The sequence below is a fragment of the Mya arenaria genome, chromosome 3 (assembly GCF_026914265.1).
Source record: "Mya arenaria isolate MELC-2E11 chromosome 3, ASM2691426v1".
Classification (NCBI taxonomy): Eukaryota; Metazoa; Mollusca; class Bivalvia; order Myida; family Myidae; genus Mya; species Mya arenaria.
In genome coordinates this window covers 80,073,144-80,094,450 of record NC_069124.1, presented here as the reverse complement: position 1 = coordinate 80,094,450, position 21,307 = coordinate 80,073,144, and the positions used below count along the sequence as shown (strand labels likewise).

The 21,307-nt window shown below is 34.9% G+C and overlaps 1 protein-coding gene across 1 annotated transcript in view; it reads left to right on the top strand.

Annotated features, from left to right (window-relative positions):
- Window positions 1-21,307, top strand: part of LOC128226303 (uncharacterized) — a 54,291-nt gene that overhangs the window by 15,101 nt on the left and 17,883 nt on the right. Inside the window, exons 7-12 of the mRNA XM_052936188.1 lie at window positions 21-156; window positions 320-642; window positions 867-981; window positions 1,263-1,395; window positions 2,362-2,793; window positions 15,651-16,682. Coding sequence (XP_052792148.1) covers window positions 21-156; window positions 320-642; window positions 867-981; window positions 1,263-1,395; window positions 2,362-2,793; window positions 15,651-16,682 — 2,171 coding nt within the window. The remainder of the gene's footprint in view (window positions 1-20; window positions 157-319; window positions 643-866; window positions 982-1,262; window positions 1,396-2,361; window positions 2,794-15,650; window positions 16,683-21,307) is intronic.

The window sequence follows — 21,307 nt, the reverse complement described above, 5'->3', positions numbered from 1 at the left end:
CTACGTTTACCTGTTTCCAGGAGATGAAATTCTGGAGCTGAATGATGAGCCCCTGTTTGGCCTTGCTCATCGCGAGGTGCTGCAGAGGTTCAGACACCTCAAGAAAGGACCTGTGAAAATCACATTCCGCAAGAGATTGAGATCACCTCATTGCAGGTAACAATATGAGGCAAAAATATTTTACAAAAAATCAATTACCATCATAATATTTTCATAGCATGAAAACAGTTCATTGTTAAGAATAGTCTTGTTTACACTAAACACTTTGTGTTGATCGAATTATAAAGGTGTTGACTGCATATTTCCAATTATGATCCAGCCTGGGACGCACCCCCTACCTCACCCTGTCTGCTTCCTGTGATGGCAGTCCGGTCTCTACCCCTGGACACTCACCACATGGAAGCCTGAGCAACCTCTGTGACCTTGACCTTGAATCATACAACTCTGGCAGAGGTCATAACCTCTTCATGGAGACTCGGACCACCCTTGACCCTGGTGTAACTCTGCAAGGTCAGGAACACCGGCCAACCTTCTCAGTCCCAGTCAACATCCCGAAGTCACCGTCTATTGGAACCTCCATTGGGGAACGTCTTAGCCCAGACAACAAACCAAAACTCCAACAAGAAGTACAGCTCCAAAAAGGTAGAAGAAGTCATGAACAAATATTAGTTCCTTTGATCACAATAGTGTACAGTAAACATTAACTATCTGATTCTGAGATAAAAGAAACCTCAATTTTCATTGAAAGCTTTTAACTTAAATTTTGTTTAATCAACTGAAAATAAATTAAAATGTGATTTGTTTGTACATATATTTGACTATAATTTAGTGCAAATATTTCAACTCATATCCTCTTAAATCTTCAGACAGCGGAGAGAGCTTAGGTATCTCAGTGATCCGGAAGACGTATGATGGGGAGAGTGAGATTCTCGTGCAGGACCTATCCCCGGGTTCACCCGCACACAGGGATGGCAGGCTCAGGTAACTTTGGGTCGAGGGCTTCAATTTGCATGTACAAGTGAATTTTCTATTTTTTCACAGTCATATTGTGTTATTGACAGAGATTAAAACTGTGCTCTTAGTACAAACGTGAAAACTTTGTCAAATATCAATAATGCATTCATTGGTGTGGAGGAAACTGTAATTGGAAGCTAGTTTATCAAGCCTGGTTTGTCTTAATTAAGTGAACTAAACTGATGTTAATTAGTTTAACTCAAAAGAAACTTTTGTAGTATATTATAGTCTTTAGTCTATGTTATTAGGAAGGGGGACATGATAGTGTCAGTAAATGGGCGGTCAATGACTAACATGACATTGCTGGACGCTTACCAATTGTTCCGGAACCTTCCATCTGGCCCGGTTCACATCACACTGCGACGGAACCACCAAATACAGGTAAGGTTAGCAGTTAGGGTGAGAGTTTGACTGATGGGGATTTAACCATTAAGGACGGTTTTGGTTTTTTGCTGGTTGAGATTTTTAAGACATTAAAATGATAAAGAGAATTGTTTAAAAATGAAGACAACAACTAATCATTACTGTCTATAAAAGTAAACTATGCGGTATGATTCACTTGGAAATGTAATAATATACTTAAAATGTTTACATGTGGAATTGCATAGACTGAATTAATACTCGCCCTTAATGAGAATTTATCATAATTATTGCATTGCAAGGTGATAAAATTATAAATTGAATTGTATGTAAATTAGGCGATTTTATGCCTACATTGTCTGGGCATCAAACTTGACTACTGTGAAACAGACTTTTAATAATCCAGCGGGGACTAACGGTTTTACAAGCATGTTAACTTGGAATGTTGTTTTTCATTTTCATTTTTTATTTCATAATAGGATGTGGACATCTCAACATAATATTTGGTAAGGCGTTGTTAACCTTGGATGTGGTGCCCTTGTTGTTAACCTTGGATGTGGTGCCCTTGTAGACCGGGCTGAATAACTATTGTACTGCCTCCTAACAGTGTGCTGTTTGAATTGTGTTCACCATAGTAATAGTGTTGTTGTAGTAGAATATATACTAATACTAGACTTGTTCTAATTAGAGTAAGGCATACAAATGTTATAGATACAGAATAAATGCGTATAAGACATTCTGTATTTTGAATTTTAATTTGCAGTTTAAAGGTAATTATTTCATGATTTTCGAGTTTAAGTTTTCTGTTAATGTTTTATTAAGCAAAGCCATTAAAACATTATTGTGCCAATCTATGTACTACTTTAAATTCTTTATCCTGTTATAGAGTATAGTAGAATGAATCCTGTTCTAGATTATAGTCAATATTTTCTTACAGATCTGTAATTATTCAAACAATCTATGTGAATATTACCAATATTGTTGTAGGTTTTGCCATGCGTGATACAGCAGGCAGCAAACGATCCGTCCCCTGCCTGTCAAGACTGTGAGGGTGATCCCTCCTGTCCTCTCTCTCCACTAGCACACCCGGAAGGCACCGATCATGTGACCTGCTTGAGTGATCATGTGACCTGCCTTAGTGATCATGTGACCTGCCTGAGTGAGCATGTGTCCTGTGTGGGCACCTGCACCAACCCTGTCATGTGCCAAAAGGAATTCCTGAGGAAGAGACTATCCACAGTGTCGGAGGAGTCAAGCTTTCACAATCAACTAGAGAGCAGACACAGCAGTTTCAGCAAGGCTTTAAAAGATAATTCTCAGGTTGAAACAAATGATGCATGTGATAATGGCACAGAAACTAACGAAGAAAATCCTTTTATAGAAATTGCAGATGATATAGAAGTTCTTGATACAAGACTTTGATGAACAAAAATATGGAAAATTATGTATTTCTTCAAGTTTTGAGGGGCTGTATAAGCATTTTAGTGAAAAAATTCAACTTATTGAAAAATTCTTAATTTTAATCAACATTAATTTTATATACCAGTCTACCTTTCATCAGATTTTTTTATATGAAGTTGTTAATCCATTTTCTTGCATATTTTCATATATTTGTTGTACAAGTAATGCTTTTTTTCTTTAAAATCATATAAGCAAAAACAATAAAATTGAATATTCAACTTGAGTTGCTTTATGAATAAAGCCCCAGTTTCTGTTAAATTTTATGAAATTCATCTTGGAAGTGATTTAATGAGATTATGCTGGAAGTTTAATTCCGTTTATGTCTTATTTTGTATTTATATTTTATACCTATATTAATTTAATCCATATGAATAATTTTGAAACTATGTCCTGTGTCTAACAGACATTATTAACTTGTTTTATTTTTGTTACTCGCCTATGTTTGCCAAAAGTGTGTAACAATCTGTTAATCATGAGGAAATCCATTACAGTTCAGGTATTAATGGTATACATAATTTACATGTATACTTAATTTTTTTTTTAAGTTTGTTACATTCTGATATTACCTCATTAAATCTGGGGACCAGTTTTTTACCCATTATCAATACTGATGATATATTACAAGTAAATGTTGTAGAAAAAGAATGAATAATTTGATTAAGCTAACTGCAGTAACACCATGGCCGTCTCCTCAATGAGGGTACAAAAAAATAACATATTGAAAGTTTTACTTACAAAAGCAATTCAAATTTGCCTAAACAGATCAATAAAGCTCTTAGTTCGGAATTAATAATAGAAGTACTCAGAAATATTAACTTGAAAAAGCTATCAAACGATACAAGCGTTAATAAGATGGAGTCAGCTCAGAAACGAAGAAAATTCTCAAACATGATTAAGCTTTAATAAGTCTTGTTCATTTCAAATAAAATCAATGTTCTTGTGTCCACATTTCTGTAAAACATGATTTTTTGTTAAAGGATATTATTATGCCGAAACCTTTTATTTTTGGGGTACATTTATGCATAGAAGGCCAAATAATATAAGAATATGGAAATACAACCCGACTTGGGATTCGGATACAAGTTACACAAAATAAGAAGGTTGTACATTATTTATGTTGTCACACATAGACACTTGTGTTACTATTGCTGCATATACACAAAGTCATTTACTCTGTCATTTGTTCAGTATATCCCATATATTTATTTTAGTGATGATACTTTATTATGAATAAAAAAGTTAAAATGAAGCTGTTTGCTTGCTTTTACATCTGTTTTATATCATATAACAAAATTTAATTGCCATAGTTTGCTGTGTGCGTTGTTCATTCAATTTAAAAAAAAAAATACATACTGCTTATGCAGAGGACTAAACTTGATTTAAAGATCTTTGTCGTTATATTAAAAATCTGAAATCTGTTGAAGAGGTTCAATTCCATGTTACAAGTTCATGCTCATTTCTTCATTTCTGTGTTCTACTTATTTTAGTTTCTGTGGCAGTAAAGTAATTTCAATTCATGACAAAGATCAACCATTAAAGATCTAGATAGGTCAATTAGCCCATGTCAAGGTCACACATGTGGGTCGGGGTTGATGTTCCTCAAATCTGTGTCGCTTTCAAACATGTTTTTTCCTAGTACCAAAAAGGTTTCTGAGAGTGAGAGTATTTATTGTGGGAAATACAAAACAGAACTAACAGAACAGAATTTGATGTGAAAGTACAATTTGTATATATCTGGATTATCTACAGAGTTATTGAAGACTTGCAAACTATTGAGTGGTACTTTTATCATCACAACCAACTGTGATATAATTATAGCATGTTTTGTACCAAGGGAAATAACCACTATATTTAATGTTAACAGGTTCATCAGTTGATTTGCCGCCCCATTTAAATGTTTTTATGGTTACATGGAGTAATCATCGATTTGCTCCTCCAAGTTTCTGTAATTCTTTCAACTATTTTAGGCAGCCATTAATCCAGTATTATAAGGCGTTATAATGACAGTATGTAATCTACACTTAAGAATTCCTTTCATACCCCGGTGAACACCTATTGTAAATAAGCAAAAAAGCGGTCATAGTAGGCTTGTATTGTCTATTTGAAATATTTACGTCTAACTTGTGTTTAGGTTGTGCTTTTTACAAATATGACTATTATTAGAGACTCATTTGGTTTACAAGAGAGGTATATAAGATTTGTGGAGTGATTAGGTAATAGGAAACCCCAGATTTGTGAAGCAGCGTGATTGTTGTGGTACAGGAACAATAGGGATGTCAACACTGGCCAGAATACAGCCACAAATGGCAGGGGACATCTTCATGATGAATGGGAAATTCCGCTTTGAAGTTTTACATTTGGTTTCGATGGATAGCTTTATGTAAAGGTAACATTTGTCAATGATTGGAATTAAAGCTTCCTGGGTGAACAAAAGTACAAATTATACCAAATATTTCATTATTTCTTTCTGAAGCATCTAAAAGAAGCGAAACTGTACAATAAATTTTAATGCATGGATGAATTTGAGAGTGTCATCCTTCAAGGCTTTCAACCATAAATTGTTATAATTTAATTGTGAGACTAATTATGAAATGCATTTTATCTGGACTTTAACTATGCAATTACATGTAACTGCAGTTGATTGTAAAAAGTGTTCTTAGTTATGTATATATAGGAGTGTGTCACACCTGATGGTTTATTAGTTACTGTCGTAATAAAATTTCTGATTGTTAATGATTTCTCGTAACTGAAAGACCTTCTTAGGTTAAATGATCTGAATCTGGTATTCAATTATTATATTGCTGAAAATTATATTAAATTACTTCAAACATGTGAGACAATTCAAAATTCAGCAGTTTACTTGTATTTCATATTTGCTTTAAGTCTTTCATGCATGTTTTATGAAAATCAAGATTTGTTTTTCAGAACCAACATACTTAAATCCTGACCAGGGCGTTCCATGAAAGTGTTAATTCAGGTATTTTAAATTTTTAACAAAGATTTTACTTTATCATAGCATCTTATTGAGATAAAGCATATGCAATTTGTCTTGCAAGTAAGTTATTGTTTAGTTATAGTGTAAGAATTCTGACAGGTTGTGTGCCATTAATAATGCAAGAATGCAGAGCATACGGCTGGAAAGACACCAACAGTTATTTATTAATAATAGTTAAAATATTTAAAGATGTGGACTCATGCCTTGACCAATTGGACCACCATGCAAATTTAGATTTATTGCTGGCTAGTATAAAGCCAGTTGTGCTAAACACTAAGAAAGGGTTGTTTTTTAAGGTTTTTTTTACTAAACTATTAATTTGGCGTAAACAGTGCATATTTAGCAGTTTACTAATTTGTGGACATAATATTTTTGATAAACTATAATAGATTTCCCACTAAATAAGTTTTGATGTCTTAAAAGTGGCATATACATGCATGTATGAGCCTTTGAGGAGCTGACGTTTAAAGCTGCACTCTCACACAAAAGACAGTTTTGACATTTTTTTTTTGTCTTGGAATATCTTATTTTGCATCAACATTTTCAATTTAGTTATATAAGGTAACTTGCAATAGAACGTTTCTCAATTGTTAGAAAAACAGCTGAAAAAATATTTTTTTTAAGACATTAACAGCGCTTTAACCCATAAAAAATTGATTTTCAAACATAAATATGAAAAACTGCGATCTTTCCTTTTGTCTTATATCATTGTTTTCCAGACATTTGCATGCACAAACACTCAATCTTTGAGAGTGCAGTAGAGGAACAATCTTTTGCAAATTTCTTACAACCAAGATGACTGACTGGTGGTTACATTGTTTTATAGATTTGTTTGTTCATTCAAGTTTATCAAGGTCTGCCCGCTACTATTGGCTGCATTATGGCTTGACCCTGTCATGAAGCCATCATGACATAAATTATGTTAAATGCCATAACAGACATGAGATAAATGTGACTGTAATACCCAGTCAAATCAAGATATTAGTAGACTTGAAAAAAAACAGTGAGATACAAGACATTTGAGTGTGATACGCTAGCTCTTTTCAAGGAGACATCTTGGTTCTGTGACATATTCGGTGTATAGCACCATTCCTATACATGGTTACAAATTTCCTCGGTCGAGCCAGTACTGAGTGCAACATTTTCCCTGTACTTTAAGCCTTTAAATGCTGAGCACTAGACAAAGGAGCTACTGGTACCATATGTCAAAGTCTTTAGGTTGGTCACAGCCAGGGTTTGAGCCCTACCACTGTGCTATTGGGATGGTCTTGTTTTGAGGTTTGCATGCTTCTTTTTCAAATACTTATGTTCCTTAATGCTTGGCAACTATTTCAAAATGTCACAGACCTTGAAACAAGTCTGTTTTATATGGATGTGTGTTTACCAGTCATGTGATCATGCAATTCAGTATCATCAATGACATCTTGCTGCTGTTGCAAAAAAGGAGTTTTGGGTAGTAGTGGATGTTGTTTCATGTACATAAAACTGTTCTATTGAGCAACTTTGAATATAGTATCAGTTAATAATTTTTAATTTCAATGCTTGATAAGGCTTTAAAGCTTCAGTGACAATAAAAACCCTGCAAATAAGATGTTTTATTAGCTTAATGTGCACTTTAAGGGCCGGCAGCGATGCAAAATGCGACTGAAAGACCTAAATTTAGAATTTAAAAAAAATACATATTTCTATTTAGTTTTGAGGTTCAATATTTAACAAGCATGATTCATATTTCCGTTACAACATAAAAAGCTGTAATTAGGAGTTGAACAATTTTTACGAAAGAATATTGTATCAGATTTTCAATCAAAAAGCATTTAGGTTTTTTCCAGAAATGTCTTAATTCAAGAACAATACAATATACTTATGAGTCAAATTTATCAGAACTGCATAATCAACAATGTCTTTGGGGCTTTGTGTTGATTGCAGCTATTTTAAAATAGATATATGCATTTTTGTAACCCGGTAATGAATTTCATCAACTATTTTTCATTATTTTTCTAAATAACTTTCTTACTTGACAAGATACCATCAAGAACTTTTTGACAAAAAAAAGTAGTAATATGGATAGACTTTTCTGAAATAATGTGAATGCTTTTTGATACAAAATCTGATAAAATCTTCTTCTGTAAGACTTGTTTAACTCCTTACTATCCCTAAACATGTCACCAAGAATATATGTTTCACTCCCAAAAATGATCCTTCCTCAAAACTAAATAAAACTTCTTAAACGTTTTAAGTTTTTAAGTTTTTGACCTTCCCCACCCACTTTTGCATTGTGGCTGGCCCTTAAGTTAGCTGTGGGGGTCTAATTCTCACATTTTTAATACCCACTTGTGTGTTTCTGACACATCTACTGACTGTCAAGTCGCACATAATATCAGCTGTTAATCAAATACCTGATTTACATTTTGAAGATAAAACACAAATAATAAACCAGTCTGCTAACAGATCTTGACTGAGCATTTGGTTGTTCAGAATTCAAGAATTGTACCGCATAGAATTCTCCCTTCGGCAAATATATTCAACTTTTAAAGTTATGTATTTTAAAAACATACTTGATTATCTTATTAACCGAGTTTTCACATAGAAAAACCTGGTTATTAGAATGATGTACATTAGTGTTCGGGCGGGCAGGCAGGTCACACCCTAGCTGGTTGCATCAAACTTACCTATGAAATTGAATTACTTTAGGTACAGATAGGGTGAACATATCTTGACCAAACTTTAAATATAGGAAGAGATTATGGAGACCTTTTATGGAATAGCATAAGGGACCCTAGTGTCAAGGTAACAGTTACTCAAGATACAAAAACGATTGAAACTGAATAACTTTAGTATAAAGGGTTGACATATCTTGATTTAACTTGGTGTTTAGGAAGAATTTATGGAGGCTTTTCATGGGGTTGCGTTTGGGGTTCAAGGTCACTGTTAGTAAAAAACAGAAAAATGGTTGAAACTGAATATTACAATGAAAGCTAAATTTCTTCAGTCAATCATTGAAAACCTGGTTACATTACATTGCGGTGTTTCTTGTTTTGTTTTAAAATTGTCCGAGTGAAACAAAACGGCTAAAATTAAAACAAGTCGAACAGTCTTACAATAACTGAATGAAATGACACAGGACATTTATACAAGTTTCTTTGAATTTCTATGGGATGATGACTTAATCAAGCAAAAACTAATAAAAAAAGTAATACAGTAGATACTGATATTTCTCTAGTCAGGTAAAATAGCTTTATTGATCAATATTACCACATTTTCATGACCAACATTTGCCCATGGGGTATTAAAATAGACATTTATATGTTTTTTCAATATATTCTTTTTTTTCAATTTCAATATAAATGCACGATCTAGATACCCAAGTGGCAATTTTGCCTCGTAGGTTTATTTTCCCAGGGGCAAATGTTGCTCATATAAACGAAATACTAGTACCCGGTATATGTTTTTTTTATGACCCCATAATTATATAACTGTCCATGTACAATGGACCCATGAGTGGTTTTGTTAGATAAAATGTAGTGTGGGTTAGATCTACCCTGGTATGAAAATGTTTTTGTCAGTGTATAACACTGACACATGGGGCCAGATTGAATTTCTTCACAGAAGGCAGTTTGTACTTTTAGCAGTGAGGTGGGGATTGAACTTGCAACCCCTTGGTCAAGTGTCTTACCACTAGCCTATAGATCAAGCACAGCCCCTATGCATGATGAGTTTTGACATCTATAACAATTAACAACCTAGATACAGCACTGTCATCACCTGTAAATGGCAAAACCATTGTTTGGAAAATGGCAGGAATGGTAGGATTCAGGAGAATGAAAACATGGTCAACATTTTGCGAAAGTAGCACGAAGTTGACTCTAACCTCTTGTTAATAAAGCTTGTTCATGTAAACTGCATTAAATAATATAAACATTAATTAGGCTGAGAAAAGCAAACATTTATCTATCTCTTTGACAAACTGGTTGGTAATGTGAAGATTAAATATTTTAACAACTACATATTTGAAGAATGTCACTATCAGTGATATTGACAAATCTGGAGATAATGAAATCAAGCTACCAGTCAGAATGTGGTCATTAAAGGCAATTAAATGTCCAATTTCCCAGTCGACAAATACACCCGAGATTTGTTTACAAAACACAGTATATTTGAATAGCTGACCTCAAAATTTAATATGAATTTCATAAAGAACTGGTGAAACGAAATGGGAATGAGAAACTATGTAGACTAGTAGTAGATTTACAATTTATTTGTGAATTATTGTGCCATTTGTTGAATACTTTAGTGCTTGCTTTATAACATAATACAATTGGCAAATGACACCCCTAATGTTTTGAATGAAAAAATTACTATTAATAATAATGTTTGCTTAATTTGAAATTAGAGAAAATGGATTTCACAGCCTCAGGTAAATAACTTTTAATGAAAGAGTGTAAATTCTGCTAATATTGAAAAATTAAATGGTTAATGACATTGTCAACACAAATGTGGTTTTTACATAACAGGCATATAGGAATCACATTGTTCTGCATTGTTGTCATCTGAGGCGGCGTTGAGTACGTAATTTTCATGTTTGATCATGAATGAAGCATTTTTTTATCAAATTTTTACTAATCTTGGTAACATAGTGTTTTGACATAATATCTCAGATGAGTTTGATCAACAGCATTATTAACTCTTGAATTATGACTCTTGACTTGACCAAATTTACTATGTTCTTACTGCAGTATTTTTTATTGAATCTTTAACAAACTTGGTTACAATGCTTATGGGCGTAAAATCTTGACTGTGTTGAATCAACAGTCAGATCGCATTAATACTCTAGAGTTATGGCCCTTGACTTCACTATAAATTCTCTCTAACTTGAGCATTTGTGAACCAAAGTCTACTGCACTGTGTTACAATGATTAAACAAGGACATACATTTTGAAAAAGTTTGATCAATGGCCAGATCACACTATTCCGACTATGGAGATTCGGTACTTGAATTAACCAATATCCCCTTATCTTCTCTTGTACTGGAACATTTCTTATCCAATCATTTGCAAATGGGATGACAATGGTTATGGGGATAGTATTTCAACCATTTTTTTTTATTAACGAACAGACTGCATTATTCATTTCTGAGTTATGGTCCATGAATTGTCAAAACTTTGTCTGCTTGCTAATTTCAGCATTTTGTATCCAATCATTACCAGTGTGGTCATGTTCATATGTATAATACCTAAAATAATTCTAGAAATCACACTCATTTCTCAGTCCTTTAATTGTCCAAAATTCAACTTGTATCTTTCATAACTCAATCATTTCTTATCAATCTTTCCAAAATTAATGGCTTTGATTATAGGCATAATGTATTGTGCATGTTTGATAGCCTGCCAGATTGTAACATTCACTTTGGAGTTATTGGCTCTAAATTTTCAAATTGATTATCTCTCCACCTTAATGTTGCATTAAATTTAAGAATGTGAGTGGATGATGAGTGAAGCCCAATTCTATACCTTTTGGTCAGAGGAAAAGTAATGTAATTATATACCTCTTTTTTAAAGTCGTTGACTGAATATGCAAAAAAAAATCAATTAGTTACTTCTGATCAAGATAATCTGTTCAGAAAACTGAGTATATTTGTTTACAATGCATTTTTATTTAGATCATTATTTAGATCAGTTGACATGTATGCGTGCTAGTTATTGTATTTGTATTGTGTGTTTATTCGTTTAGATTTAAGTAATGAATTTGATATTGTAAATTTAGTTACTTGTGACTATTTGATTTACATAGATGTATGAAAGATAACATCATGAAATATTTTGATTCACTTATATAGTGCTGTATATAGTACATATATATTTATTGAATCACTTGAAGGCACTACATGGGCTATGGCCTTCTGTTTTGTAAATAAATCTTGAATCATAAAACTTCATGGTGAAGTTCAATAGAAAAACATCATTGCTCTAGTTACATAAATTCTACTCTTAATCAATTATAGCTGTTTAATCAATTTTCATTCCAAAAAGGTGGTGCTCTTAGCAGGTGCAGATTCTAGTATTTTCAATAATTGGAGGTAAAAAGACTTCCTTCATAATAACAGTACATGTAGATTGTAACAAGCAAGATTTTTCATATCTTCCAAACCGTATTATGTATTGTCTCTCATGTTCAGATGCTATCAGTAGTGGTTGCTTTTTGGACAGTCCAACATTTGTGATGAAGATAAAATGTTTTAAGGGGTGGCTGAAAGGTGAGTTTGCCATGAGATAGCCACAGATAACAGAATTATTATTGCAATGTTCATTTAAGCGTAGGAGATTATCACAGGATTTATGTTATTAAATTTTAATAGCTGTGTGATTCCCTGGTGAGGACTTTACCTTGGGAGATAAATAGTAAATGGTACTTCATCAATAAAAATAACCTCACAGTATGACTAAAATTGGTGTCCTTTAGTAGCTTTATCTGGGTTTATACATTTAATGACTTTTGCAGGTTTTCCAGAAAAACTCGGCTGAAACACCCTATCGTTCACCATGAACAAGGTAAGTGCAAGCATCTACCAAACTACTTGTTCTATCCATTTTACTTATTTTCTCTTCTGGGATTGGTCAACCATCACCTGCTGGAATTGGCCAACCACCACCTCCTGGGATTGGCCAAACACCACCTCCTGGGATTTGCCAACCATCACCTCCTGGGATTGGCCAACCACCACTTCCTGGGATTGGCCAACCACCACCTCCTGGGATTTGCCAACCACCACCTCCTGGGATTGGCCAACCATCACCTCCTGGGATTGACCAACCACCACCTCCAAGGATTGGCCAACCATCACCTCCTGGGAATGGCAAACCATTACTTCCTGGGATTGGCCATCCACCATCTCCTGGGAACCACCACCTCGAAGGATTTGCCAACCATCACCTCCTGGGAATGGCCAACCATTACCTCCAAGGATTGACCAACCATCACCTCCTGGGATTAGCCAAACAGCACCTGGGATTGACCAACCATCACCCCAACCATCACCTCCTGGGATTGGCCAACCACCACCTCCAAGGATTGACCAACCATCACCTCCTCGGATTAGCCAACCATCACATCCTGGGAATGGCCAACCATAACATCCTAGGATTGACCAACCACCACCTCCAAGGATTTGCCAAACAACACCTCCTGGGATTAGCCTACCACCACCTCCTAAGATTGGCCAAACAACACCTCCTGGGATTGGTTTCTTGTACACAGCGGATTTTTGAGCAATCTCTATGATTTGTTTGTCTATAATGCATGCAAATCTTTTCTATTGCCATTGCCAGTGTTAAAAATGTACATGTTCTAGTTAACCTAGAAGAATAAGGGGTGTTAATCCATTGCTCTTTATCATGGGGTAACCATAGTACTCTAATTTCCTGTTTATATGAACTGTCTTACCATATTTTGGAGTACACTCATGTATTAGATTGCTGCAGTGACCTTTATAATAAATAAATAATTATATTATATGTTGTACACAACCCATTATGGGTCGGGATCATTTGGTGTGCATACAGGGGTCAGCATCCACTATCTCTTCCCTCCTGTTTTGCCATATTTGCACATTTCAGTGATGTGTGACACTTGATTAATGAAGGTGGCACTGTGTGTTTCAGGTATTGGAAGTGTTTTACAGCACGGGTTGATGGCTGGCTGGCATGCTAATCCATTCTGACAGGATTAACCTCATATTTTGTTTGTTTAAAAGGTATGATATTATCCCCAGCCATTTGTTATGTGTTTACAATACTTTTGCAGTGAAATGAACCAACTTTTTACAATAAACTGAAAAAGAGATTACTGGTAGTAGAAATTGTAGAAGAGTGCTTTATAATTCAATAGTTTAATAGTAGAATAAACAAATCTGCTTTATTTTTAAATGGTCCTTTCTACAAATTCAGATCTATGATCTTACTGTTCAATATTTTCAACTCCTAGTAAATTTACCAGGGAAATCTGCTTGTTATTTGAAAAAAAAAAACAATCAGAAAGACAAAAGCTGATTGGTGGTCAATTTTTTATCATGAGTATGCTTAAGAATAAGTACTTGAAAGATCATTTTCTCATCAATAAAGCATTGACCTGGCATCTGTCTATTGATTCCGATCATTTAATTATCAGCGGTTCTCCCATTGTTTGCGGCTGGTATTGGGGCATCTGTGACCGTGGTGCCTACTATACAGCCAAATATGGCACATAATACCCGGACCGTGAATAATTCATGGGCCACAAGTGTTGAAATCTGGTAATACAGTATCATCAGGTGGAACATTTGATCTGTATCTTCACTTGGACTACACAATAGCCTGATCTATTGCTCTAGGACAGGGGTTGTTGTGGACAATCATTGTCTAGTGGATTTGTTCAGCAAGGTAATGTCAGAGTGTAGTGGATTTGTTCAGCCAGGTATTGTCAGTGCGTAGTGAATTTGTTTAGCAAGGTATTGCCTGTGCGTAGTGAATTTGTTTAGCAAGGTATTGTCAGTGTGTAGTGGATTTGTTCAGCAAGGTATTGTCAGTGTGTAGTGGATTTGTTCAGCAAGGTATTGTCAGTGTGGTGGATTTGTTCAGCAAGGTATTGTCAGTGTGTAGTGGATTTGTTTAGCAAGGTATTGTCAGTGTGTAGTGGATTTGTTCAGCAAGGTATTGTCAGTGCTTAGTGGATTTGTTCAGCAAGGTATTGTCAGTGTGTAGTGGATTTGTTCAGCAAGGTAATGTCAGTGTGTAATATTGTCAGTGTGTAGTGGATTTGTTTAGCAAGGTATTGTCAATGTATAGTGGATTTGTTTAGCAAGATAGTGTCATCCTGTAGTAGATTTGTTAAGCAAGGTATTGTCAAACTATATATTATATGTTCATTTTAACAGTTTTATACCTGATAAGCTGCAAGGCATATTTCTTCTTAAATTATAACCTACTAGTTCATTTACATCCTTGTTAAGAATTGCAGTTTTATAACTTGTCAGACATGACATCCTAATTTGGTTCCCCAGCTGCTGAAAACAAGTCTAATCTTCTAGACAGCTAAAACATATTGTGTAAAATCTGAATAGGAAGGGATCGATGCCCTGCCCTTCTTAATCAATAAGATTTCACAAGATATGTTCTAACTATTACCTAAAATACAACCTACATTTTAAGCCAATGAAATTGCAGATAGGCATAAATTAAGTGCTAGACTTAATCATTAAGAATTTCAACTTTCGCAGTGTTTTAGAGTCTGCCTACTGTCACTCATTCCATACACACTACCAGCCTACGTAAGATTTTGCATTGACAATATATGAGCCAATGAGGTTGTATTCTAAGTCAGTTACATGACCTGAAATAATAATCCTAACATATAAGAATTTATTTCTTGTCATCTAACTACCGTATTACATAATAAGAATAACAGGGAAATTTGTTGCAGTATTATATGGACTCTGTATATCACTACCAGCAGTATACCGGTACTTACGTCTATTTTTTGATAAACAAAAATGTAGGAATGTTTCATTGATAGACCATAAGGTAGTCTAGTTTCAAATGCATAACATGGCGTGGCATTATTGTTTTGTGCACTGGTTGCTTTGCAACAGATGATACATCAATAACTTGTATTCACATAGGTATCATTGTTAAGAATATCAGATAATGTTCATCATGACCCACCATGTAACTGATTTACATTAATGTTACTTGAAACTGTATATTGTAGAAGCTTATAACTGTGTACTGCAGGTATATAGATTACCAAAATGAGATCAGATGCCACAAAGTTTAACTTATGTATATTTCAGTCTAACCAGGGGAAGGCAAGGCCTGTCCAACTGGACCTTGATTTTGGCAAATACCTGATCAGTGCAAACAGGCGACGTGAGTCTACAATGGAAAGTGATGCAACCACAGGAACCGAGTCTGACTTCTCCGACTGGGACCCCGCTGTTGCAGCCCTCACCACGGAAAACAGTGAGGACTCGGATGAATATGGCATCTACTATGGAGACATGTATGACACCCCTATTGGGGGTCAAGGAGGCTATGGTGGGGGTCGACATTACATCTCCCCAGGGGACAGTGCCTACAGTGGGTCTGGGCCCCTTTACCCCATACATGAGCTGGGATCCGGCACAAATGACAGTTCAGATGATGAGCAAGAAAACTCAGAGAGAACCATACAAAACTCTGTTTCTCTGCCTCACTCAGACATCCCTGTGTATGGGCGTTATCAGAAACTGAAAAGCCAGGAGGACAATGACACAAGTGTTGCTCTCTCAGAGGACTCCATGGAAAACCTGATGTTACACAGACTTCCTGGGGAAAACCTGGGCATGATATTGGGCATAGAGGACAACAAGGATGGTTCAGGTAGAGTGGCATGTGCTGCTGTGAAGAGTGTGACACTTGGCGGGGCTGCCTACAGGGCCTCTGGGGGCTCCAAGGGTCTCTGTGTGGGGGATGAGATTTTGTTTGTGAATGGGCTTGACTTGCGGACATTTACTCATGATGAGTGTGTCCAGGTGTTCAAAGACATGCCTTTGCGGGTTATGTTGGGCGTGCAGAGGGGGCAGAAGGACCTCCCACCTGTGTCAATATCACCAGCACCATGCATGAAAACAAAATCCCCATCAAGAAAGCTGCCCAAAGTCCCTGTATCAGTGTCAGATGAAAACAAGCCAGTACAGATAACTCGTAGGCATGACGCCTCTGACAGCGAGGACGATGGGTTTGCTGGGTTCGCTGTGTACCAGGTGTTGCTGGAGAAAGAACCAGAGGAGAACCTTGGCATCAGCATTGTACCCAGCTATGGCTCCACCTGTGAATACTACCAGGTATGTACAAGGAAGCATTATGTCTTTTTTGATAATAGATGTGTTGTATGACAAAATACTGATTAAGTTTGGATGCAAAGAAATTTTTTGTTAAGCACTGAATGGTTAATATGATTTTAAGACAACAAACAAGGTAACAAATTTATTGTTTTGATTCTGACATATCATAAGGTCCCTCTTAATTACCTTGAGCGTGCCCTATAGTTATCACCCTGTACGTACATCTGTACATATATCCAAGTTTTTTATGTTTTTCTCGATAACTTTAAAATTGTAAAAGATATCAACTTCAAACTGTTCATTTTTGCTTGCAAAAAAAACAACACTTCTTAGAGACAAGCTATGTAACTTAAACTTGAAAATTGTAAGATTTATTTCCCTTTGTAAAATTACTGAAAAATCACCATGTTTTTTTTCTTTATAACATTTAAACTATAAATTATCAAATTAAAGTTTTATAAGTTTGCTCACAGTAACAATACTCTCTTTTTGACAAATTTAACTCAAAAAGATACATTGCTCGGATTGATCAAAACTTTGTTAAGGTTTACAACTTGATAATTGACATCTTTGTTAATTCTTAAAGGTGAAATATTTTTTGATGTGCTCACATATTTAAATAAATCAAGTACAACTGAAACAGTTGTCTTAAATCTTGTATGGAATACTGAAGATCTTAAGTCAATAGTGTGAACACCTTTTTTTACAAAACCTTAACTCTGTGACCCATTGTTACCAAATTGCCTTCCTTGGTGAGAAAATAATGTTGAAGCACAATATGTTGAAAAACAATAAATACCATAGCATGATATGTTTGACTCCGGCACATAAGGAAAACCATGTTTACTCTGTGGCCAACTTTTCCCTTATTGTTCCCTTGAAATAATAACAAATTGGTAATAGCAAATTGATTTACTTGTAATAAGAACGGATGGAAAAGAAAAACTTGAAGCATCAGTAGATGACAATGTTATATTGTGTGTTGTACAAGAATCATAACTAGGACCCAATTTTACCAAGTTTCCTTCTTTTTGGTATCAAAAATAAATTAAATTTAAAGATTGGTTAATGGCTATATGGACTTGTGCCAATTGGCTAGTAACATGCCTTCGAATGATCTTACGTTAGAAAACTCCTTTAACAGAACTTTTTGCTTGTTATTTTATAAACTCTTTATTTTTTACATTAGATATATGCTGCAGTAACATCTGTTACAATGTTTGATAGATATATTAACATATTGTAAAGGAAAATGATATGAACCGAAGCTAAATTTACTTTTGAAGAAGGTCAAATTACTCAAATCTTAGGTAGGAGAGAGTTCTCATGAGAGAAATGTTCATTGTTCACCAGACCGATAGTAAATTTTGAATAATAAATCATAACAGAATTTGAGAAGGCTTCATTTCATTTCAAAGAATGTTTACATAATGACTCTGGATTATTGATTTTATTTAAATTGTCTGTATTAACTCTAGCTGCCGGTTGTTGTCAAAAAGTAAAAAAGAAAAACAACAACAGGATAGCGAAGTTGAAATTGCAATTTAGTAGTTTACAGTGTTTCATTGAGGGTCATATTCATAAAGGGAGATAATCAATTTACTCTTACTTGTAGTGGAACTGAGTTGCTTTCCACATGCTATCATTTATGCTGGTTGAAAGTAACTGCCCTCTTGAATATGAAAACATCTGAAAACTTTTCTGTTAACTCTTCCCTAAAAATGTCACAGGAAGTCCACTGTTACTCCATGTGATCTACTAACCTGGATTATTGATGACCTTGGGTAATATTGTTAAATATTTACATGTTGTAGCAATTAACCACAATGGAGAATCGAGCCATCATTCAAAAATATAATGGAGCAGTTGCATTCAAATTCGAGAAGAAAAATGTGTATATTTAAAGGCAATTCTTTAATTATGTTACTAAATATGCTGTGCACTGAATGCTCAAACCTTATCAATATGCTTTTTAGCTCGACTATTCGAAGAATAAGGAGAGCTATCCTAGTCACCCGAGCGTCGGCGTCGGCATAACCACTTATGTTAAAGTTTTTGTAAGAGTTTGTGTACCACCTCAAATATTGACATATGGCTTTGAAACTTGGCACACTTGTTCACCATCATGCCCCCACCCTGTACACAGGAGGAGGTAACTTTATCAAACATTTTGACAAAATTATGCCCCTTTTTCGACTTAGAATTTACGTTAAAGTTTGCGTACCACCTCAAATATTTACCATTCAATTTATGTAAATATCTTGGCACATCATGTATTGCATTGAAATCTAATCCAACAGTGATCCATGCATGTTTCGCCAAAACTTTTCAATCCATACACCGAAAAGCGGTGGAATAGTCGAGCGCGCTGTCTCTGTGACAGCTCTTGTTGTTTGTATTAATTGTGTCATATGGTTTCAGCCTGAAAGTCAAAAAAGTTTCTTGACTGTTGGTTTTTACTCCTACAATTTGTCAATATCAAGACAATTAATTTACACACATTCTGTGCACATCATGGTTTTTAAAATTTACTTATTTTTCTTTGATATTGAGCGCACCTGCCCCATTACATTAATGAATACTATGGCTCAATTCTCCATCATGATTGACTATTGTTATATCAAAAGTGAAATACTAAGCTGGTAAATCCCATTCAGTATATGAATTTGTGCCACTATCATGACTATTATTTAACAATTTATATGTTAATGTGTGGTATCAGTTTTTGGTCGATTAGTGATAATGAATGACATTTATGATTCACTTTTAACAATACCACACCATACAGTACCTTTATTACTGTAATAAAAATGTGTGATTACAGTCAATTAGTTCTCCAATAATACTTTTGAAATACTCCAAACTTATTTAAATTGATCATTCCAAGCAAATGAATAAATATACAAATATGTTTTTTGACATTTCAAAAAAAGGTGGTTGATTCCGAATGAATAAATGCTGTTCCAAATGTGTGTCATACAGTTGTCTCATATTGCTTACTACATGGATTGCAATCATATTTCATATTTAACCATTTTGTAGAAATTCTGGCTATCAAGTTCGTGAAACATAGAGAATAAGTCTTAAAATTTAATTTAAACACACTTTTGTAACACCCGACTAGTAGGTTTAATTTATTTTCTCTCTCTTATCTTGAATTTTCAGTCATTGCATTATTAAATTCTGTACACCATTTTATCCATCTGATTAAGTTTTCAATGGATTATGGTCCATTAAAAACTGGAATTTTAATGATTTGAAGCGTAACAAGTAAGATCGTTCTGAACCTCGATGTGATCATACTTTCAACTGCGTATAGACATTTATGAATAAGTTGAGAGTGGTTATTCACCAATTTATAATACAGATATTGTTACGATAAGGACTTATCTGGGTATACAGTCGTTCATATATCAAAAGTGGATAGCATTATTTTGTCACGGGTTTATTTTTCTTACTGGATTGTACGCCTTTATTAGTTATTTGTGCTGACATCTGCTTCAAATACATTGGATATTTATCATCAGTATTCGGTAACAAACCTTTTTTTGTGTGTAATTTTAAAATTACTTTAGGGAGATTTATTTTTTCTAAAATTTGATATGCATGTTTGCATTGAAGTGTACGTAGATCATCTCAATTTACGGTTAAATCTTTGTGATTATTTTATCCTTTTTTTGATGGTTTTCATGTGTTGAATGACAAATCTAATTTCAAAATATTGACTGTCATAGTAATATTTAGAATTGGTGTTATCAAATTCTTAGGGCTAATGGATAAAGACACCCTCTCCACAGGTCAATTATTGGGTACAACCCAATAAATATGTTAGCTACCTCTGTCCAAACCATAAACCATTTATATACAATCTGTTACAGCTTAATATATGAGTACTAAGATAGTGACTGACATTATTTTAGCTTTATCCTTGTGGGGAGAGAGTTTTATTTAGATCTTCTCTAACACACATGCACGCACACGCACGCACACGCACGCACACACACGCACACACACGCACACACACACTTATATTTCACCTCTCCCTTGGTCTGACAAGGGAAATTTCAGGCTGAAATAATGCACCAATCAATTGTAACCAAGGCCCCCAACCGGTCCGGGGGTATACCGGAGATAGCGGGGGAAATGGGCCGTGTAATTTTCAGGTGGCCCTGCAGTGCCGAGTGAGTTCTTAGTGAATGCTGTGGTTTTGTTTTCGCACCAAAAATAGCAGGGAATTGGCCTTACCTAGAATGCCGCTAGGATGCAAGGGCATTAGGCGAGCATTTTACCAGCAGTGTGTCCCTGCAAAGCAGGAATTTTACTCCAGATTGGCTGGACCGAATGTCCCCGCTATTCCCCCAACCTTGGGGGCCGTGGTTACAATTGACTGGTGCATAACTCATCCATTGTGGGAACAACCTTATGGATTTTTCTCTTATTCAAATATTTTTATTTGATCAGTTAAACAATATTGATCCCAGTGACATTATATCAGATTTCATTTTATGTGACATTCATAATTTCTGTATTCTTCGTTTATTTTAAAATTATATAAAGTTACATAATATAGAACTAGAATTTCTTAATACGTTTAGAGTGGATAATCCTGTTTCTATTTGTATGTT